At 35.8% G+C, this 23,576-nt stretch overlaps 1 protein-coding gene across 5 annotated transcripts in view; it reads right to left on the minus strand.

Annotated features, from left to right (window-relative positions):
• Window positions 1–23,576, minus strand: part of DIAPH2 (diaphanous related formin 2) — a 204,941-nt gene that overhangs the window by 171,881 nt on the left and 9,484 nt on the right. For 2 of the 5 annotated variants that reach the window (XM_030448823.1, XM_030448827.1), the window contains exons 2-9: window positions 16,590–16,622; window positions 13,993–14,166; window positions 12,435–12,539; window positions 8,264–8,284; window positions 2,185–2,324; window positions 1,716–1,790; window positions 1,560–1,629; window positions 354–490 (exon numbers count right to left, since the gene is read on the minus strand). In XM_030448823.1, coding sequence (XP_030304683.1) covers window positions 354–490; window positions 1,560–1,629; window positions 1,716–1,790; window positions 2,185–2,324; window positions 8,264–8,284; window positions 12,435–12,539; window positions 13,993–14,166; window positions 16,590–16,622 — 755 coding nt within the window. The remainder of the gene's footprint in view (window positions 1–353; window positions 491–1,559; window positions 1,630–1,715; window positions 1,791–2,184; window positions 2,325–8,263; window positions 8,285–12,434; window positions 12,540–13,992; window positions 14,167–16,589; window positions 16,623–23,576) is intronic. The other 3 variants (XM_030448825.1, XM_030448824.1, XM_030448826.1) reach the window with 3 other exon arrangements.

The following is a 23,576-nucleotide window of genomic DNA, read 5'->3' on the forward strand; positions in this document are numbered from 1 at the left end:
AGTCAGAATTCCTGATCATACTCATCAGGAACAGATGAAATAACTTATGCATTCTTTCTTCAGAAGCCATTTATGACCAGTCATGGCTCATTAAGTCTTCTCTATACTAGGCAATCATAGCCCTTTCAGACCTTCCACTTAAGCCACAGTTTTTAGATCTCTGATCATTTCCTTTTGTCTGATTTAATATTGGACTAATGCATCAGAGCAGGTTAAAGTGTCTTTTGATTTAAACTACACAAAGAAAGCAAAAACTTCACAGGTTACATTTCTTTCACGCACAAGTTCTCTCATCCATGTCCTAACATCTCCAAACATCAAGAAAAAAAAATAATTTTCAGTATCTTACTTACATATTCTCCTCTCCCACAATGCAGATAGCAGAGAGTATTTTCACTGTTTCAGTCATCATGTGTGGTTGCTTTGGATCAATTGCTCTTGATAATAGTAATAGACTTCTTTCCTCTCCTAGAATCCTTTGCAATCCGTACTTAAAGATACAAAAAGCTCAGAGTGAAAAGATTGTATTTGCCTTGAATATTCATCCTCATCATCTTTGGGCTTCAGATACTTAAAAATCCTCACATGCACACATCCACTCCTCCCTCATATCAAGTCTGGCAACACTTAACCAAAACCTTCCAGCTTTCTCTTAGGAAAACGGGTCAACTCCTAAGGAAGACACCGTATCTCATAAAATCTTCTAAAAGAGAAAACAGGTTTTATTTTCTAACTACATAAGAAACCTCAACAGTATGAAAAATTCATTTTGGTGCTGGCTTTGGTTCAGTTTTTTTTCCCCTATAACTATAACAGCTCCTGACAAGTCCAAATCAATTTTCCCACACATTGACTGATGGAGTTTGATATAATTTTAAGAATTACTTTCTTGTATTTATTATATATTCTATTTCATTTTCCGGGCAAATAAATAAAAAAAAAAACCTTACACTTGAGCATTTATTTAAAAGTAGCATTATTTTTCATTGTCATTAAGAACAGGTTAGTTGCTTGATCAGATAAAGTGTAACTTCAGACAATTATAAGTTTGGGAATAGTGTCAAGGGGGGGATGTGGGCATTAAGCTTCCTTTTCCCACTTAATCACCCAGGCTATTCCATTACCATTTACCAACTCAGAAACTGTACCTAAAAAGATAATAAATCACACCCAATTTAAAATAAGGTGAAAAGTATATTATATAACCAAAACCAATCATGTAGTGAAATCTGATTTTACCAAGAAGTATTTCTACTTTCAATTTCACAAGCAATTAATCTCAATTCACTTACCTTAAATCTATATTATCATCTTCTGTTTCTCAAATATTTTACTTTCCAAAATCAATATTTAACAAAACTAAGAGAAACAAATATTCAGAAAGGTTTACAAAAAGACTCTCAACAAAAAGATACACTAAAACTCACATTTCCAAAGAGTCAGCTGACCCTGGATATAGAAGCTATCCTTCCTTTTCAGAGATTCAACACACTATAAACATCTTACAACCAACAAAACCCAATCATACCAGAAGCATTGGAATTTAAAATATTTCTTACTTTATTATTCATAAACGCTTTGAGGCACTGGATAAGTTTATGTTGATTCTTCTTATCAATACTTTCTTGCCTTGAAAGGGAGGAGGAAAATAACATGAGTACAAACAATCTTCAAGAGTTTCCCCACTGCTCCCTTCGAATAATCCAAGTCCTTACTGTTTCTTGTCCAGCAGCTTTTCCAACACATCCAACAAAAGTCCAAGACCTTCATGTCCAAAATTGTTAACCCAGCTGGAAATAATGAAGAAAAATGCTTTTAATTATCTCTTAATCAGATGTAAAACTTGCCAAGTTATGTTTCCAGTACTGCATGCACATCTCTTCATAAACACTTCTTGAAGTCTCACTTCCCAGGAAGACATCATCAACCATTAACATAAACGCTAAGTTCCAACAATTAGAAGTTAATGAGAAACACTGTGAAAGGTGAGAAGGTACTGAAGCCAGTTGCAAACATTTCACCTCATCTTTTTCCAGTGTGCTGAGAAATACTTTGTCATTACAAAATGCATTAACAAAATAACTCTGGTTTCAGAAAAATAAAATCAAAAACAAAAAACAAACAAAAAACCTCACACATCTTTATTGCTTAACAAAAAAAGCTACAGCAGAAATTATTGCTTACCTGACTGGATTGCTAGTCAGAGACACTCTCAAAGACTCCAGACAATTAAGAAGCTTTTCCTCTGAAATTCCAGATCGCAATTCATGAATATATTCTTGTGAGGACAATGTGCATTCATGCTTGCTGTTTTTCAGTCCACCCTATCACAGAAGACAGAATGCTATTTAATGTTTTATTGATCACAGTAATGTTTAGATGATAATATGAAAGGCAAATATTTCCACACATATTTTAAAGTTATTGTTTTCCCTGTATAACTACTAAAGACACTTGACTTTGATTTGTCATAAGAGGTCAACAGATTAGGTTTTCATTGCAAGTGTAAAATAAAAACCTTCTGAAATCATCTTCACGTCTCTTAGTAAAGCACATGTACTAAAACTTGGACATAAAACTTTAAATCCCTTATCCAAGTGTACTGAAGTGTTTAACTGCTACACACTCATTTTATATCCACTTCACAAGACTGTATTAGAAACAACCATAAACAGAGAGGCACAAAAGCCCCCACACTTGTTATTAAGCTTCTTTGATCATTCTGACTGTACCAGTCTTCCATTTGAAAAAAAGCTGTGAGTAATCACTATGGACATATCTTGACACTAACATCAATTCTCCCTTCTCCACAAGAAAGGAAGAAGATAAGCCATGGATAATGGCTCTGTAAAGGAGCTGGTATCCATCAACTGTTAAATCAATGCTTTTAAAATCATACAACTGCATGGCTCAATGATTTCTTGCTGTACCATAATTCCACGTTTGGTCACTAATAGAGAGCTCTAGAGGATTTGTTTTCAACAAAAGAATCATATGGAAGGAAGATTTGACAAAGACCTTGTCTCCCTGCTGAAGTGCCATTACAGAAGACTAACTACCTACAAGGTATTTCAGTATTAAAATACCTGATAATCACTTTTTAGAGATGTAGAATTCAAAACCATGAACAATATACAAAACATTTTACCAAACAGTGCAACTAATCTTCTGTACAGCTCTGAGAAGTGGCAGGAAAGAAGGCTTAGCTCAAAAGAGGGGTTATGTTTAATATACAGTTCCTAAAGCTCCTTAAAGCCCAACAGTCTGTTGAAGAGAACCTGATAAAGATGTCACGGATGTAAAGGCAATATGAGAAGTGCTTGACCAAGAATAGGATTTATATATATCTGTTTTTAATGCATAGGGAACTTGTCCAACTACTGTAATCTTCTAATTGTCTCTCCTTCAAAAAGCTACACTTTTAATGAAGTTTCTGGTTTGCTCTATTCAAATTCTTGCCATTCACTTTCCAAAAGTGACAGTAAGTATGGCTGATGACAATATGACTTGTCTACATTCAAGTTAGTAATTCTGACCTACATTCATTTCAGTATTAATACGTACAACAGAACTATGTATATGTTCACAATACACTTTCAGACTGTTCTTCCTCAAAACCCAAACCAAACTGAAAAAAGATTGTGACTGCATTAAGACAGTGTCCTCTAGATGAAGCCTACTTTCAAGATGTTTCTTGCTGACATGCATAGCAACATGCGAGTTATACATCAAAGGACCAAGACAAAGATGAGTAAACAGGACATAAAGGATCTACAAATTATCACCCTCCTTAAAGAGATGCTCTTCTGCTGAAGAAAATAAGAAAGCAGTGAAGATTATAATAGCAGGAAGCGACTTGAAACCATATATTAGCACTACATATAGTAAAAATTATCATAGTTCAGAAAAATCATCACTTTGAAAGACCACAAGATGAAGAACCAGAAAGCAGGAACAGCTTTATGCCATGCATTGCATTGGATGAAAACCAGAAGAGACTGTGAGTAACTAACACACACCATCTACACAATACTGGGCACCATTTGTCATTTGTTCTCATTTCAGACAAGAGACACACCCCAAACCCTCAGAGTAAAGGAAAAGAACCACTGCTGTAAGCCATGAAAGCTGCAGAGGTAATGGCAATGTCAAACAAATGCCATTAAATGTTAAGCTAGCACTGTAGAATGCCAGATGAATTTGTTTTACCAAAAAATTTTTTTCTTCTGGTTAGCCCTTCCACTGTTGTTTGATGCAAGCTCCAAAGGATATTCCTATTCAGATGAGGCATTTCAGGTCTTTGCTGCCTTTCCTTACTTGAGCCCAGGTATGCTCTTGCTGCCTCCTCTTTCACTAGTGCCTCAAGACATGAGTGAGGTGCCTCTCTCTCCACTTTAGCCCCTTGTTTTCAGGAGACCTACGACTCTCTCAAAAACATTCAGATTAAGTTAGAAGTTAAAAGAATTGGCAGCATCACCTCCTAAGGTTCCTCACCGTGCCTTACAGGACAGGCAAACATTTCCATTGTTCCTGTAAGGAACCACCACCTCTTCCCCTTTTCCACCCTCATCAGTAAAGTCTAGTAATAAAAATCCATTCTCAAAAATTTTCACTCAAGTAGTCCAGTTCATGCTAAAGAATTCTCAGCTTCACAGGGTTACTTCATTATTTTCTGAAACCAACTTTTGAGTCTCAATCCATTCTTACCTCTAGCCATGCTAACTGGAATGACACAACTTGATGCTATTTCCTTTATTTCCCTACTCAGAGAGATAAATTTGAACACTATTTTCCAGTAATCTATGCCTTTACATAATATTTTAATATACTCAGTTGTCAGTCACTTCTAAGGTCTCAGCTAAGATTTGCTTTATGTGAAAGCTTCTAGTAAAGATGAAGACAAAGGCCAAGTAAAAAGAAACTCAGAGGGTTAGGTCCCACACCAGAATTTTCAGAGATAAAATAAAAGTCTAAGGTTGAAAATTTTAGAAATTACTTTATGACCAGTTAACTTTCACCATATTACAATTAAGGCAGAGCATTATTAATTCATGACAACTCCAATGAAAAGTCTGGCCCACACATTCAAACATCCCCCTCTGAGAGATTTAGAAGCAATGCAGTTTTAGTGAACAACTAAACTAAAGGGAGCTCCTGGAAGTCACACCAAAGAAATCCCCACAATAGTACATACAAGAACACCTCACTAGCTTTCCCATGAAAGGGATAAATCTAATCCATGCAAATCTGTGTGTAGGACACATTTCAGAGATTAAGGGACAACAGAGATAGGACAGACCTTACAGTGCAGGATATAGTGAAAAATATACCTCAGCCTACATTTCTCTGTGCTCAATCTCATTTTCTTAATATTTAGAAAACCAAGCAGTTGCATACTTCACAGATTTATAATTAATATTATCTTACTGTTCTTTGACTTGTGGTGATTTGAAAGTTGTTAGCTAGACAAAGAAATTCCTCACACAGGACTTAGCAAATGTTCAGCTTCATACACTACTCAAATGTGTCACCGGAGGCCCGTAAACAAGCTTGAGAACCAGGATCTAACAAAAAGTCAATGCAAAAGCATTTTGCCCTCCATGGAGAAATAAGGAAATAATTCTGTCTACTTGGTGGTAAAGAGCCGTGGAGCACAACTGACCCAACGGATGGGCTGTGAAAGTTAAAACGCAAGATCAGAAAAATCTGCATAAAATATTCCTCTTTGAGCCACCAGACAACTCAGCCTCATTAGTTCTCAAGGTAAAGCTGAGATCAGCTGAAGTTGCAAGTATATTGCTTCCATGGAACAGTGTTCACTTCAGTGAGAATGTTGGCAGCCAGTACTTTAAGTAATGGTCACTTCTATCCAATTCACTATACCTGTTCCATAGTTAAGAAAATAAATCTCTCTTTAGACAGGAACAAGTAACTGATACCAGCATAATTATTAACAAAGCAGAAGTAATAACTTATACTTTCCCCCTCTCCAATGACTGACTGCAGAGTTTTTACAGTCCCTATACAATTCTGTTTCTATCTAAACCAAAGACACCACTGAATTTAACTAGAGTATAATAACCAAGTCAGACAAGACAAGTTGTTTGGGGAAAGGGCGTTTTGCTTGTTTTTAAGAAAGCAATAAAAGCCATTTCAATTTTTTTTTTTAATCACATAGAATCATAGAATTGGCTGGGTTGGAAGGGACCTCAGAGATCATCAAGTCCAACCCTTGAACCACTACTGCTGCAGTTACTAGACCATGGCACTGAGTGCCACATCCAGTCTCTTTTTAAATATCTCCAGGGATGGAGAATCCACTACTTCCCGGGGCAGCCCATTCCAATGTCTGATCACCCTAACACATGCACTGTAGTTGTGGCATATTTGACTTGGAAAAGCAGTGTCCTTATTCAGTCTACAGGGACACATTCTATCAGCTCCTGAACTAGAAATCTGAAGTTTACACAATTGATAACCACTCCACCCTGCAGATATTAGCTAAAAACATTGATTCAACACATTAAAAACAGAACTAACAAGCTAATATTACTTTAGACATCTACATCAGTGCCTCAAAGATAAACAGAAGATGCAAAGCTGCCATTTCAGTGCAATTATTATTGTCTATAAACCTTGTCCCTATACCATGCAGGCAGCTAAAAAGACAAATGGGCACCAGTGCTTGAGTTAAAACTTAACTTCAAGCTCTAAACTCCACTTTAACAGGAAAACCTCTTCTGTGCACTTGTCAGTACAACCCAACAGTACTAACATCAACAATCAATAATTCCTCTCCTTCCTAGCCACAGTAAATCTGTACATCTTCAGCAAATAAGTACATATGGAGGCAGATGCAATCAGGATTGCATTTTATAGGATGAATCCTATAAAAATATATGACAAGAGGCACACCCAGATGCATGCATTCTTTAAGCCATGTTTTGCAGTAGTCATATTCTAAAAGGGAGATTTATTCCACTATTTTTCAGGTTACCTGTGCAAAACCATTCTTTCAATGTATAACCATTCTTCCTCTCCATCTGACTCTGAATTCAAAGGCATGGGGAAGAAAACTGAGTTTCTGCATATAGCAGCTTCCTTAATAAAATTATCTCTTCCCAAAGCAGCTGTTTAGGCTAATTCCAATTATAAGAAAATTACATGTCACAAGGAATTATGTGAGACTAGTTTTAATGAGCAGAACTGGAGAATTGATTTCTCACCTCAAGAATCAAATACCTTTGAACACCTTCATAGTGTTTACATATTTTCTCAATCAGCATACAAATCAGTACAGGGTATAAAATTAAAATGTACTGGTGAATACAGACAAAGTCTTTTTAAAAACCATTCCAAGTAAAGCAAAGCCAACAGCAATTTCTTCAACCTCATGTGCCACATCCTTACATATTTAAGTACATCTGAGGCAATGATTAGACAATTGAGGTTGTGCTTTCTTCTCTCTACTACAAAGCAGAAGTACTATGACCTAATCAGAAAACTTTGCAGTCCCTGAAAAGGCTGTTATGGCTTCAATAAAAAATAAAGCCCATCCGTACATAAAAAGTACATTTTTGCTTTCAGCTACCATTTAAAATCTAAGTGTGATTATTTCCCAAGTAATCACTTATTCTAGAAAACAAAAAACTGCTGAATGCAGTCCAAAATACTTGCTTTTTTTTTTTAATTACTGCATTCAACCAGGACAATATAAAATGGTGCTAAGCACTTAATAAGAGAAAAGTTATGCTGTGAGTGATCTCATTTTATGCTTATTAATTGACCTTCTGAATACTTTATGCTAATATTCTCCCACTGATATCATGGAAATGTCAGCTGCTGGATAAATTATGAAAGCTAACAATTAGGACATTTAAAAAGCCACGACTAAACAGCATGAAGTAATCCAAATACTGTAAATTTAAAGTTTTTAGTGACTGCCTTCAGTAAAAAAGTAAGACAAGTCTAAATTATAGTTGTTGCTCACGATGAACAGATGAGTTCTCAGTGAGTCTGAAGTATTTGGAAATCTCTTCCTGAAAACAAAACCAGATCCTCACTCCAAAGTGCAATCAATGATTTTATACCAGTAAGAGAAAAGTGACTGAGGTAGCTGGATGATTCTTTTGATAAACCAAGGATTTGGTTATGCCCACTGAACTTTTAAATCCAAGATCAAAGTCAAAATATTCCAGCCTAATCTCTAGAAATGAAAGTATATTCATTAAGAAAAAAACAAAACTATCATGGTCATACTCACCGGAACTTTACTTCCGACTATCTGCATGCAGTGGTCAGCCAAGAGAGGTTATTGTGTAAAAAAGACAACAATAATACATAAATAAAACACAGCAAAGGACTTAGTAGGATGTAGCATCACACAAATTGTTCAATGTTTAATCATTAGTAGCTGTTACATTGCTTATTACTTTATCAAACTGTTGAGAGTTACAGCTTCTCACTAGGAAAACAGCAGTTCTGGTGCAGGAGAAATAATCTGAAATTCTTATATTCTGCTGCTGGATAATCATTATTTTAAACATTTAGAAATAAAATTTTACCTAGCTTGACATCTGCATCTTGAAAGATTCAGAGATATGCCATTCTGTTAAAATTATCAGGTCAGTTATTTTATATATGACACTGAGAAAACTACAGAAAAAACTAATGTCATACTGCCTGGTACACAGAACAACTTCATTAATTATGGAGCTTTTGATCTATTGAGATGATGTCATCACTGAATTTAATTAAGTTTTCATAGTCAAAAGCATTGCCTACAGTTATAAATCTTACTCGTATTTCGGAAAATCTCATGTGGCATTTTTCCTCAACTGCTCAGTATGGATGTGTTTAATTACATGGATAATTAAACAGCAATTTACAGAATGACATCTTTGCTTTTTACCATGGAGCAGCATGGTACATATTCATGAACAAGAAGCTGATTTTACACAGAAGTAACTCTGTAGAAAGGCAGAACATCTCTGCCCTGTTCTATCACTTTGCAAAAATGACCATGTTCCTGTGAACACCAGGACTATGGACTTCCACCTCAAGACTGCAGGCTAAAGAGCCTTTTATATATATGATGCTTAAGAGCCTAAAACAATGATTTGGTTCTGAGATTTGAATTTTATTTTGTCTCCTTAGCCTCTAATTTCTTCATTTTCTATTCTCAGTTCTTCTATTATTCTTTAAAAAGCTTTTCAGATGGAAGAAGTCACTGCAAGTCTATTACAATCACCTCTTCCTGGTGATGCTTCCTCTAGAAGCAAAGATATTCTGTCATCACCAGATAAACTCTTTTCCTAATTTACTATGTTCTTCTCTCACCAGTGTTCAACTCATTCAGTATGACATGCCACCAATTTCAACTCCGAAACAGAATCCTGAGCCTTCACCACTCCCCAAATATCATTTCCATGGTCAATCTTCCCCTTCGAGTGAGAGAAGGAATCAGAAGCACAGATAATCCCATCATATGAAAGCATCCAGCTTATTAGCTTCTATCCTTCCCCCATTCCCCAAGGAAAAGTGAAGGTTTTTTTCACCCACTGAAAACCAAGGCTTCCTCCTCACTCAGAACTCTGAAGACAGTACAGTGATTCAGAAAAGCATGGTCAACATGCTGCAGATGGCACACAAGGCAGAGAAAACAAAGCACCAAATTTAAAAATAACTTGGTTAAGACAACATCAGCAAATGAGAGTGATATTTTCAAGTGAGTAGAAAGGGCTCAAAAGCCTAACCAAAATAAACATGAAAAGAATTGGAAGAAAAGTCACATCAACTGTTAAGTGTGCTCATGAGCCCACAGCAGAAGAAAAGGCCCAAATATTTTCAGTATAAAAAGACAGATGAACAATCATCTGTGACCCAAGAAAAAGGTAGAAAGGTGTAAGAAATATCATTCTGAATGCAATCAGCATTTCCATGGAAGAAAAGCCTAAAGATGGCTTGAAGAAAGGGAAGTTTGACGCAGTAGAAATTTGGGACTAAGCAGGAGACACAATCAAAAGTGAAAATGAGGTTTTCTTCATTTTAAGTTCTCAACCAACATTTTGCCATTGTACTCCACTTTTTCTAGTTCTTGTATCAGTTAAGATGATGGCTATTTAAAGGCTAAATTAGGGTATCCCACTACAGAAAGGTCATTCAGATTTCTGAACATTAACTTATTCCATTCAAATGCTGCGATTCAATTGCAAGAAGGACTTTGTGAAGAACTCAAACTTCAAGTAAAGCCCTTTTTTCATAAGAAAAACATTTTGCGTATGTATAAAACATGCATGCTGGCACTGACTTAAGTCCAAAGTGCACATTCATGTATGAGGACATTTTGAGGTTTTTTTTTTAAATTGTTAGTACATTTTGACAAACATGTCCCCAGTTCTGTTAAGCTGCCCATGCTGCAGCACACACAGTGACAGGAATGCAATCTGTTAAAATTTTCAGGAGTTAGACATGCCATGGTAGCCATGCTTTTCTTACTCAGTTACAAAATTGCAGTACAGCCATACTTTAATACCAGTATATAGAAAAGAGATCATCACCAGTCAACTACTCTGAGAAAGGATTGCAAGTACTGACATTGTGAAAACTTCTACTGCTTCAATAAAATATTTTGATTTCTAAGAAAAATTTAAGACTTAACACTGATTATCAAGACAAAAATCTTATAATATATAATTAGTAGCTCCCAAAGCTAATCTGGACAAAGTAAATTAATAGGAAATTTCAAAATATTCACTGCATAAGCTTAAATAATTCTCCAGTCATGTGTTCCTTCCAGGACAGGCTACAGGACTGTGGATTTTGTTTAAGATTAACTCATGCAGGAACATCACTCATCCCCACTTTCACATTATAGTGCAAGTTTTTCCTCTCAAAGTTTTTAACGTTTACAGCAAAGCATTTGCATTTAATGATCACATGTAATTATAGTTTTGATTTTTTGAAATTTAGCTCTGCAGAGCTGATTTTAAAAGTTAAAAGGAAGATAAGTCAACTGTACTGCTCGTAGTTCATTGCTTACAGATTCATTAGGCAGACATCAACATAGCCTTATTTTCCAGTTTATTTGACTAAGAAATAGATTATTTTGTGCTATCTGTATTTAACACTCAGCTGCTCTGTGGAACCACTAGCAGCACTGCCATTGTATGGTTGAATAATTATTCCACACAGTCTTCATCTCCAGTAACCTTTTATTGCACACAATAACTTCACTGTGAGAAAAATTAGACTGGTCCTAATTTCCAAATAAAATAAAATGCATAACCTTGTTGTACTGAAGAACTGTGCTGATTCCAACTTTTATCACTTTTTATTTTATCACATGAAGCATACTTACTGCCCCTCTTCACCAATACATTCAGTTCCTCAGAATTCACTGCTAGCTTCTTTAAAATTTTTTATACAACAAATAATGGCAGAAACCTGGACAAAACCTGTTTCTAGGGAAATCACAACATAGATATCTATCTGTTTCATCTAACATTCATTACCTTTTTGGAATAATCTGCTTTTACATAAGAACTATATTTGCCATAGTCAATTTTTAACACACAAAAAGCATTAATTGTTCTATTTTAATAGATAACTAATAAGCACCAATGGTCCCACTACTATTAGTCCCATTGCAGACTAAATTGCAGCTCTTTACTATTTGAAATTACATTTTTCCATCCCAACAAATGTTGGGGTATCCAGTTTTCCTACACTTCTGGCACCCCAAAACAGACATACTGAACAACCTGCACGAAGAATCCATCAACTGGAAGTTAATCAAGCAATTTAAGTAGAGAGAATGATCAACATGAATGAAAGGTCTGATTATATTTTCTTCTATTCAAAATGTAATTTGAATTTTTTTTAAATGCATCATTTCACTAAAGGAATGATTTTTTACCTTCAGAACATTTCTTAACAGAGTATTTATGTCTTCAAGCCACCTACAGTACTCATAATATTAAAATTAATCTAAAACACCAACTTCACGTCACTTTAAAATACTTTTAGTATTTTGTTTCCCTGTTTCATAACTATAAATTGTACATCTAGTACATATATCATTACTGAAACCATAAAGTCTATCACTTCCACAGACTTCTGGTACCAAAAATGTATAGGAGGAATTTGACAGAAATATGCTCAGATTCCATCCATTGTGCCATTAGATTTGCAATTTCTTATGGTTTACAAGAATGCAAAGCTTTTACATCGCTCAACAACTAAAATGGAAACTAACCCTTCAGACACATCTGCAACCATTTAGAAGCATATTAGTACAGATTTATTTTGTTCCCTACTGCTCTAAGGAGATAAATACAGACACACACAAAAAAAGAAATTTCAAGTTTGAAAAGCATAAGACTCATGCAGCTAAGCTTCTTACTTTCATTTGTTCTGGAGAGGACACTACTTACAGATTTGGCAGTTGCAGAAATGTACTGGACAACCATCTCACGTTTTGTGGTCAAGTCTTTATCTCTTAAAGGAGCTTTTCGTTCTTCATTTAGATTCATGTCTTCCTGTAAGGAAACAGACCAACCAACATCAAGATTCTTTATGTTTTTATAAGTCTTTGTTAATTTCATACTCCATTTTTTATTTTCCTATTTCAGTTTGGGTAATCCTGAGCTACCCAATTTTCCCACTTAAGTCTGTCAAGTACTCACTGTTTGCAAGATATAGCCAAAACTGTAACTGCATCAAAGGTGATTACCATTAGTGAAATTTGTCTCAAGAAGTAAAACCAGAGGACAGAACTAAAAATTTGACACCTATAGTTGCTTACAAGTGTTAACTCTTGTCAAGTTCATTTGTCTTTTTTTAAAATCACAGTGGACACCATTCCTGCACTAGCTGATTATAAAGCTCTTACCAACACAGATTATGAGTTTGTAGCAGGGGTGCTATCAATGTGTTCCAACTGATGTATTTATAATAAAACACAATACTCTGCTAGATTAAACCTATATACGTATGTTTCAACTTAATAACTGATTTAATGCAACATGTTGTCATTACTGCTTATGATTAGTCTTGCTATTAAAAATCAAAATAATTTGGATCAGCAACTAAACCTAGAAAATTTTATTGTAATAACTTACTAGCTAACAGCTTTTTCAAAGAACTATTAGTCTCTGGAAGACAGATCTGTTGTCTGCTTCAATTAGCATTACTTGGAAAAGTTAACAATTAATCCCTTAATCTAACAAGCAAATCAAACAAGTATTAATTAACACTAATCCAATGTTTCAAAAGAGATTGGTAACTTCATTGAACAGAGTAGAGCTGATCTGTGGAACAAGTTCTTTGGCCAAGCCATGCTGACTGTGTGGAAGCTAACCACGTTCTTAAAGATTGATACAGAAAAGAGTATTTCTAACAGTCCTCAAAAGATTGCATTTTCTGATCCTTCATCAGTGACATCCATGTGCAGGACAGAATTAATACACACAATTCAAAAATATATTTCTGTATCACTAACAGAAAAGCTTCCTCGTGAGTACAACCACAAACCCTGACACTGGATACTAAGACAGAAAATATTCAAGACCATACAAAAATGCAGCTTCCTATAAATTAAGATCTTATTAATAGAAGTATCTTTGGAAAGCAGTCAAGTTTACTAAAACCTGTCCTTCAGCCACAGTACTTAACTACTGCAACTAAGGTTTACAGAGCTTACTTTAATGAAGCACGTAACAGCTTAAGACACTATTGTTTTGCATTTTGCCTGTTTTCTCTGTAAAATCAAGTAATATAAATAGAAAAACACCAGCATTGTATGAGTTACTCAGTTGTTCATGTTCCAGCTGGGACAGATCTACCAGTCTTTTGCTATGCTACATCCTCCCAAGTAGTAAACACTTCCAAAATGAGAACATTTGAAAAATCATAATAAATATGAAAAATACACAGTAAATGACAATATGAAAACAAATTAAAACCTTAAAATTATATAGCCCATCATCTTACCATCATTTTTTCAAAGAGATCCATAACTTCTTTCTCTGATAAGTTGATGCAACGCTCATCACCAAGTGCCTGGGCAAGTGGGATTTCACTTATAGTAGGCTGAGAGTCTATAGGATGCTGAATGAGAGGTTTCTCTTTTTTCACTGCTGATTTTCTGAAGCTTATTCTGTCACGCTGCAAAGACATCCATTTGAAAATAAGAAAAAATAGAAATATAGGAAAGTAGCTAATTAGATGGCAGAAAAACACAGATTTTTAGTTAATTCAAGCAGCAGAGTTAAAACTCAAATTGAACTGTAAGTAAAAATATTTAACTTTCTTTTCATAGAAGGATAACATTTAAGTTAAATTCATAAGAAGTCACATGCAAAAGGGTTATAACTATGTCTTACAGTTTCAAATGTGTACCACAAGTGTTAAACTCTTAGTGTTTCAAAATCTTCAGTACATCTTCTCCCATTACTCTCTGGTTAGCCCTACAGGGAATAAATATGGTACCACAAAGGTCATGTCCAAGAGTTCCTTCACCTGAAGAGCTACAAGTCTTTGGAGGACAACTGAAAAAGCCACCGTTGGGAAGGAGGTACTCACAAGTTCCTCAGGCTTATAAAAAAACCCTGTTTAAGTAAAATAAAGTTTGTAGAGGAATTATTGTTCCAAGTACAGATCAAAATTCCATGAAAAGTTTTAGAGTAGGGACTCCTGAAATTTGCACATCATTTTAAAAAGCCAGGTAAGGTATTATTGCACAGAAGCAGCCATTTGGAGTTAAATAGACACAACAATCATTAGTGAAAGCAGATTCTACACCCTGCAATGACATTTTACTGGTTAAGGCTGACTTGGTCTGCACCTTACACCAAACCCCCCCACACCTTTTTAATTTAAAGCATGCTTACTCCGTTAATTTGTTAATATTGGAAACAACCAAGAAGAGCACCTTCCTAATAAGGCCATTAATAACTATTATCAATACAGAACTCTAATCCTAAAATGCAGCAATATTTTTTTTATTTAATAAAACCGTTTTAACCACATATATGTGTGTTCATTTTGAGGATGTTATGTCTATGGTGATTTCTCTAAATGAACTTGTCTCCATCAGCAAATACCAGAGTATTTGTTCTAGATACTGAACAGCCTTATGAAGAGGTGCTTCCATCTAACAGCAGCTTATCTAGGGGTACCAGTACCATTCATAGCAACTACTGCAATTGCTATGAAGACCAGATTTTATATTTTGTATAATTAAACCCTCCCTTTGAGTTGTGAAAACTTCAACGGAGTGTTTAGTTTTTAGAATATTTGGCTTCAATTTTAGACACGTCCACATAAATTGAGAAATGTGACCAAGTGCTGTGGAATATGGGGGAAAAAAAAAAAAGTTTGTTTTGTTTCTTTTTATTAGTTTGGTTTGTTGCTGGGACAGTTTTATTCTTGTGCGTTATATAATTTTTGTCAGGTGTTGGTTTTTGTTGTTTTGGCATTTTTTGGGGGGTGCTGTTTGGTATCTTTAAAGACTACATGAAATTTGTGCAGTGAAAGTATCCCTAGATAAGCTGCATGCCCTCTGAATATCTCTGGAGGGTATTTTTGTTTGTGTTTTTGAGGGAAGGGGGGGCTGGGTTTAGGGTTTTTTCCTCCTTCAAAATTTTACATTTGTGGACAGAAACATTACCTACAAGGATACTGTTAATATCTTTAAAAAAGGCAAGAATTTTAATGTAATCCCATTTTTTCCATATTAAAATAGTTTACACTACAATTTTAGAAACTAAAATTGGGGCATAGCCATTGAAAGACCAAATATACAACATAATGTATCCAAAATTAGCCAATATACATCAAATACTTAAATTAAAATGCCCTCTCAACAGTCACCAAAAAAAACCAAACCACATTTAAGATCAACCTCACCATCCTGTGATCCATTTCAAGCCTACCTTATCAACAACAAATTTGTTTAAACAGATTGCAATGGTGAGATTATTTTAAAGCCATAAATGAATCTACATGACTACTAGGTATAATTTCTTCACTTCAGGCATGTAAGTGATGATTAACTAAGAGGCCACTGTGGCTCAGCTATTACATAGCAAAAATGAAAGTTGATAGCTCTACTGAAATCAATTTCAATGTTTCTGTTAATGTACTTTGCAACAGATTTCAAAGCATTCAAATATATAAAGTTACTGCTACCAAATACAAAAGTGCTGTTTGACATACAGTACCCACTTATTACCCAAAATGGTTCCACTTGAGCCACGTGGCAATTAACTTAAAAGAACCAGTGCAGACCCTTAGTGTTAAAAAGGTATAAAGAAATAATACTTGAACTACTGAATAACAGTTTGAACATATCCAAAGCATTACTGAAGAATTCTGAATGTGGTTAAAGAACCTTTCCAAAAAGATAGAGTTAAATGCTCTTCAGCTGAAATCACAAAAAAAGATTTTTTAGGGACATTGACTCAATTTTCCAAAATTTACTGCTTAATATCCTTATAAGAACATGTTATATTGTCCACAACATTTTAAGTAAAGTTGCATGCAGCGTGGAGTTACCATTGCAAATTAAGATGTTACAAAGACCTTACCACATCATCTGCCAAAGTTTTTATTTTAATATTCTATTAAAAGAACAAAACAGAACAAAACAACACAAAGAAAAAAAATCACAGGAAAAAAAGTTACCTACTGTTTCAGAACAAAGAAGTCTGCATTTCATGTATTTTAACATTAAAAAGCACTTGAAATCTCATTAAGTTTTCTAACAAAACTACAGCTAAATGAACATGGAACATACTGCAATTTATGTGAAAAAGTAAGCTTGCATCCCATTTCACCTTGTCTATTCACTATTTAACTCATGAACCTGAAACCTGTATAGTCTAGTACCCCCATTATTTCACAAAAATGCACTAAGATCTCCAAGAAAGCTTTCCAACACAAACATGGACTCTTGGACTTCAATCCAAGCCAGCAGATAGCTATATAACCTTCTGGTTTGACGTTTTTGAGACTCAGAGTCAAGGAGAATTTCCTGTTCCCTAACTTCATCCTGGGCCTTTTGCCAACCCCACCTTAACACTGAGCAATGAGTCAGATGAACTGGTTAAAACCAGTGTCCTGATGCCACACCAACCAGTCACCAGGATCTCTCCCACTATTAACTAGTGTTCTCACTTCTTCCCTAAAAACAGTAAAACCTGCTGACAAAGATCACCAATGTTACAGTTTTATTCACGGCCAAAAAAGCAACCTCTATGGCACCAATATCAAAGATCCCACTGAGGAAGCATTCAGTTAATACCCAGTGCTCAACTTACACCAAGCAGTCACCAAGAGGTAATTAAGGTCTAGAACTTTGGTAGGGAGAGGGAATGCAGGACAAGAACAACTGCTACATATCAAAAAGTGTGACAGTTGACTCATGACAACAGAGTCCTGCAAGTCACTGGTTAGGAAAGAGCAATCCTATATTCTTGGAGGGTGAGGTTTCAGATTCCTTGGTTATGCTCTCACCAGCTAAAATGATCACGATGCTTCTGGTGAACACCCCACAATGTTCACACACTGGATAAGTTGAGGGTTACTGGAAATTAACCTGTAACTGTTCAAAAATGTAGTACTTGCCCTTGGTGGAAGACAAGTAATACACCATGTTCTTTCTAATTCTACCCTCTGTCTCCTGGTTACAGTTGTCAGTATTAAATTTCTAAAAAAAAAAAAATAAAATTTCAAGAGTATACAAATGCTGGAGGAGGCATCAAAGTGGGAAAGAGGGACAATGTGGTCACACTTAGGAAGTATAAAGAAGATAAGCAACCAGAGGTATCTGGGGCAGTGTGGTAGATTGACCCTGGCAGGTCAGTCAATCTCTACCCAGCCACTTGCTCATTCCCTCACAGGGTCAGGAACAGAACCAGAGACACAAAAATCCAGGAAAACTCATGTGTTGAGACAGAGGCAGTTTAACAAGTGAAGGGAGAAAAAGCTCCCTTACAACTTCATATCTCCTGTATTTCTATCACTTGGACTTAGTATAGGGTTAACATGCCTTTGCTCTGGTAAACAGAACTTTTATTCTTAAAGAAGGTTATTGAACAAGGAAACGAAATTAAGTAAAATCTAACCATGAGTTCAACCAGAGACATCTCTGTAAGCAAGAAATTCTAAAACTCTGTATCAATTCTAGCAGTCACTTTTACTAAAAATATTTTTTCCCCTTTCTCATTTAAGTACTGTCAATCTCTCGCAGAACCTGGAACAGGATAATCTACTCCATCTCTACATTTATATTGCATTTGTCACTCAAACTCCTCTGGGCAAAATACAGAATACTAAAGCAAGATACCACACAGCATTTTTTTCAGACATCTCAAGCATGCTTCCCAGATATCCTTCTGGTGCATAAGCTACACTGCTGCCAGCCCCTGCTCAAGATAAGCAACACATTTAACAGGTAGAAGAGAAACCACAAGTAGCTGGAGGCAGAGGAAAGGCAGCTATGTACCTGAAGATTCTCACTGACACCCAATTTTGACAGGCTCTTATACTAACAAATAAAACACACTTCCTTTCTGATTTGCAAACATGAAACCCAAGCAGTTTACCTCCCCAGGAGGAAGTTTAAGATAACACAGCTTTTGTAGTCAGACCTCTAGCGCTATTCTTTCAGCCATCTAAGACAGCCAGAGCAACACAGGATGGGGAAAAAAAAAATCAGCCCTTTCCTAGTTTCTTAAAGACATTAACTCCACAACCTAAGAGGCAGCCCAAAGGCAAAAGCTCTTTACAAATCTTTATGATAAAACAGTTGCCCTTAAGATATATCAAATAAACATTTTTATGTATAAAAATATGCTGCTGTCTTAAATTGTATATATCCTATCTTTGCTAGATTCTGGTATCAACACAAACTAATGCAGCTGCATAACTGTATTCTTTCATCTTAAAAGGTCAGTCTCAGCCATGTTAATACTGAGAGTAATTGAAATCTGGTACATGAAAACACATCTTTCACCATAGCTAACTACATTTATTGGTATAAAAGTCACTACTTCCTCATCTGAGATGAGTTCAGGCTACTGCAGTAAATATGTCAACATTCCAAGAATTACACAAAATTCCCAGCTAGTCTACTTTCTTAAATCTCTTTCTAAATTTTGTAATAATAAAACCATCCAAATCACTTGTGCTGGCCATGACTTGTAAATTAAGGTGTGTTTGAATGGGCTGATAGATTATATGCAAGAATCACTTTGCCATCTTTTTTAGTTGCTACACTCAAAGACTCACACTTCTGCCACAAAAATAAAATCAAAAGCAACTCACTCTTCACCACATGTATAATGAAGCAATGACCAGCTGGGGAGCTTCTAAACAGCAATTTTTCACTCCACTGCACACTGTTCAGGCAAATTGAGGTGTGGTGCAACACTTCTGCACACAGATTACAATGTCAGGTAACATCTTCAATTGCTACTCCCAATCCTGATGTTTTAAAAGTAACAGAGAGAAGGATGACCTTCTCTCAACTTTCTTGTTTCTAAAATAAGATTATATAACTGCTTTCTAAAATGTACCTGCAACACCTTCAAAAGACTTTGTAAAAATTAGCTCAAGGATAAATGTTTTTTTTCTGGCTGCCAATAAATCTGTATACAACCAGGAAAGGAATAACTTCCCCTGAGAGTACCTGAACCAAGGGACTTTAAAGGGAAAAACCACAAAACTGGTTAATATCTGACATTCAAAAAGTTGTGTGCAGTTTGAGACTAGGTCTTGCAGCCACAAAATAGAATTCACTCCTACAATCTCTGTTCTACAGTACAGAGAATGAGTAATGTTCCCATCAGACAAATTTAACCATCTGTTAACATATTGAATTTTGTAATTAAATGTAAAAGAGTTACCTAGGAAATCGTGAAACACCACCTGAGTCACCTTGGCTGATGTGCAGAAACTAGAACTACACATTCATCTAGGACCTAGCTATTTATTGATGACAAAGTATACCTGGTATTAATAAAATCAGTTAAAATAAAATTCACAAAATGTTTGCTTTATAGTAACTTATTTTTTTCCCCACTTCAAAGGATATTCACCATGCTTTCAAAACCAACTTGAAATTACTGTTGTAATCCATCAGGTATATCCAAGATAGTTGAAGTTTGCAACACTAATAGTTCTGTTACTATTTATTGTATATTAGCATTTGGTCTATAGGACAGCACATGGAAAATTCATGTTTGATTTGCAGTTGACTTAAAAATTAATTAAATATGTATTATTTAAGTTATTAACTAAGGCTTAATCTATACCCTGAACATGAGGGTAAATATTCCCTGGGGCACTACAAAAGGAGACCAATGAGCATGGGAACACCTTCCATCAAGCTGCTAAACTAAAGCTGGAAAGTTATCTGTGTTGCCAGCACACAGGTGGCACAGGAGTCAAAGCTGTTAGGCTGGAATGTGGCAGTCATCTTCCCATCTAGGAACATGCCTGGTATTCTATTTTTTCCCCAGGAGACTGATCATCCAGAAATGAGTAATACTAGGAAAGTAAGTTAGACAACATTTTGTGCTAAATAAAGCCAGAGGCTGGGTAATTATTAACAGCAGAGGGCACCAACTCTTTAATCACATTGCTGGACGACTGAGTACCTCAGCACTGCTCCTAAAGAGGAAGGAGAGGAAAACAGGTCAGAGGCACCTTCATCATACTGAACACTCAAAAATGCCACTGTCAGATCACCAAGGGATGATAGAAAGGGGCACAAAGCAGGTCTCTATATCAGGAGAAGAGAGGAACCCTAAGCAGCAGTCTAACTTGAACTAAAATGCAGCTTGAAAGAAACTGAGACAGTTTTGTGGTTTTTGTCTGATAGGCAGAACACTAACACACTCCAAAAGCAAACCGGCTGTTCAAAAAGTACATTTTTCCATGGTACTTCAAAGAAGTCTTTAGCAAAAAGTAAATTTATTCAGAAGTTAAAAACAACTTTTAACAAGCTTAGATTACCTGATCTCAACAGTTTTATAACTGAAGACGCAATGAAGTCAAGGAAGACAATTCAACTTTTTTTTGTTATTTGTAGCTCAAGCCACCATTACAGTTTTGCAAAATTTGTTTCAGACAATTATTTACTGCAATTCATTGATAAGTAAGCTTTAGAAATCAAAGAAAAATTAAACACTTCTTTCAAAGGCTGCAGTTCCACAGCAGCCTAAACCAACAAAATTACTGGCTGTGAGACAAAAGGGCAAGTGTGGCACTAGGAAAGTTGGCAGTCAAATCAGCTTAGACCACTGTAGAAACAATTCCAGAAACCTATTATAAGAGGCAGTTGTCATGTTAGTCACTGCAGAGGCAAATAAAGTTTTATAGTTTCCAGAACTACTGCTAGAGACCAAACATTTTCCATCAGGTCTCTGCATCAGCCACTTTGGATAAGTTACCATCACACCACAGGATTAGCAGAGTTTAGAGCAGTTACACTACACAACTGACAAGTTATTTACACAGCACTTTGTACAGCCAAGATCTGCTTATTTGATATTCAGTGATCACGCAAGCCACATGTGATAGTATAGAATGCTCTTCAGTATCACTGATCAAACCATCCCTCTTCAGGATGCTCTACAGCCTTTGAATTCCTCTCTCAAAGCTATTAAGCAACAGTGTGCCAATTAAACTTCTTATAACTAAACTTTTCAAAGAGCCAAGTCATAAGCCTATTCACAAATTTCACAGCAAACACGCACTGCAATATTACTTTTCTGTAGAGCACACTAGCTTACTAGCACCTACATGCAGGTTTAGTGTGACTATTTACTAATCAAGACCTTTACAGAGGTTAAAAGACATGGCTAACCTTGTTCTCCTAAACATTTAAAATCTTTTTGCTTGAAGCTTCTATTTTTATTCAGAAATTTCACCTCAGGCTTTATTTGTTATTTAGAAATGTCATAATCATTAAACAACATAAGGCTTTACAGGACACATCTTTAAAAAAGAAAAACAAAACCCAAACATAAAAAGCAACAGCCACATTCCAAAGGTAGGTACAAAGCTCCAAAGCAGTGGCAAATCTCTATAAAGTAAGTGAAGCAACAGAAAGTACTACAAAGTTTCTGCATAAGAGCTACAGGCACCTGGAGGAAGATCTCATGTTATATGCAGTGTCTCAAGTTATACCAGAACAGGTACATGTATTAAAAAAGAAAATAAAAGAAGGAAGTCACATTTGAATATATTGAGACAACGTACAGAATGCACCAATTGTCAGCAGTGTAAATGGGAAAAACAAGCACAGGAACTCTACTTCTTGGCACGCCTGAATGTCAGGCTAAGCACACACACTGTTGCCACAAACTTCTTTATTGTTTGCGTCATCTACAGACCAACCTGGCATTTGTTTTGGACTCAAATAATTCCACTTTAAAATCTAATCATCTTGGTAACGGATACTTCAATGGTCTTTCCTGAAGAACATGATTTTTAAAAAGTAGGATTAGCATACAGTTGAGTGCCAAGTATTTTTCATGCTATGCGTGATAAGAAATCTTATTTCAAATCATGTCCCTCCAAAGCTTCCTTTAGTAAAATGCTAGTAGATTAGAAGTGCATTGGAATAATTCAAAAATCTTTTGATACACCCATGTATATTTGGGTGATACACCTATGTATATTTGAAGGCTGAAAAAAGTGCCAGCTACACTCTATCAAACAAGAACCCATCTGTCCAAGTGGTGGCTATTGTACTGAAATTGGGCAAGACTGCCTGGCAGTATCAGCTGATACTGTTTACTGCAACTGCAGCAAACAAAACAGTTGGTTTGTAGGAAATTCAGAAAGTGTTTTTCCCTAGGAAAACCCAACAAGATCAGCTGCTGCACTAGTCACTTGAACAGCCACTGGATCAGCTTCCAGGCCTTAATTACAACTGAAGACAGGAACAGCTCATAGTGCAGTAAATGGATTGTTTAGGTGCTTACTGTCCTGGGTGTGTGCCTGGGGCTTTCCTGCCAAGTGTCTGTCAGTGCCATACTCAGCCCACTATCGCTAATGCTCCTTTTTCAAAACTCCACTTCTTTGATTTCTGAGCTTTAAGTTTTTAGGGAACTTGGCTTCTGCTTTTTCGCTTTAATATTATTGTGAAGTGCTTTTGAAACATTCTGGAATGGTTAAACTGGGAAAAATATGTCAAAACAATTCTAGACATAGTAAGTGCAGAGTTTCTCTCAATTTTACACTTAGATACAAGCTGTGGATTTGAGCTTTGCTTTCAACATAGCAGCCAGTTTGGCCACATAGCAATAGTTGATGTGAATCAAACTGCTGCTCATTTTCCTTCCTTGTTCTGGGCTCTCATGAGTACAAGTGGGTGATCTCTTCATTCAGGCACATTGTGGAGCTGCTCAGACTGAATGAAAGCTATTATAAAAATTTATTTTGGACAATTAGGAGTAGTGAGAATAGGCCTCCTCCTCCTCCTGTACCTTACTGAGAGACACTTTTTTTATTGTGACAAGGTTCATCTTCACTCTTACTGAAATGTGCTCTTAGTTTGTTCT

Source organism: Calypte anna, chromosome 4, assembly GCF_003957555.1.
Source record: "Calypte anna isolate BGI_N300 chromosome 4, bCalAnn1_v1.p, whole genome shotgun sequence".
NCBI classification, from domain to species: Eukaryota; Metazoa; Chordata; class Aves; order Apodiformes; family Trochilidae; genus Calypte; species Calypte anna.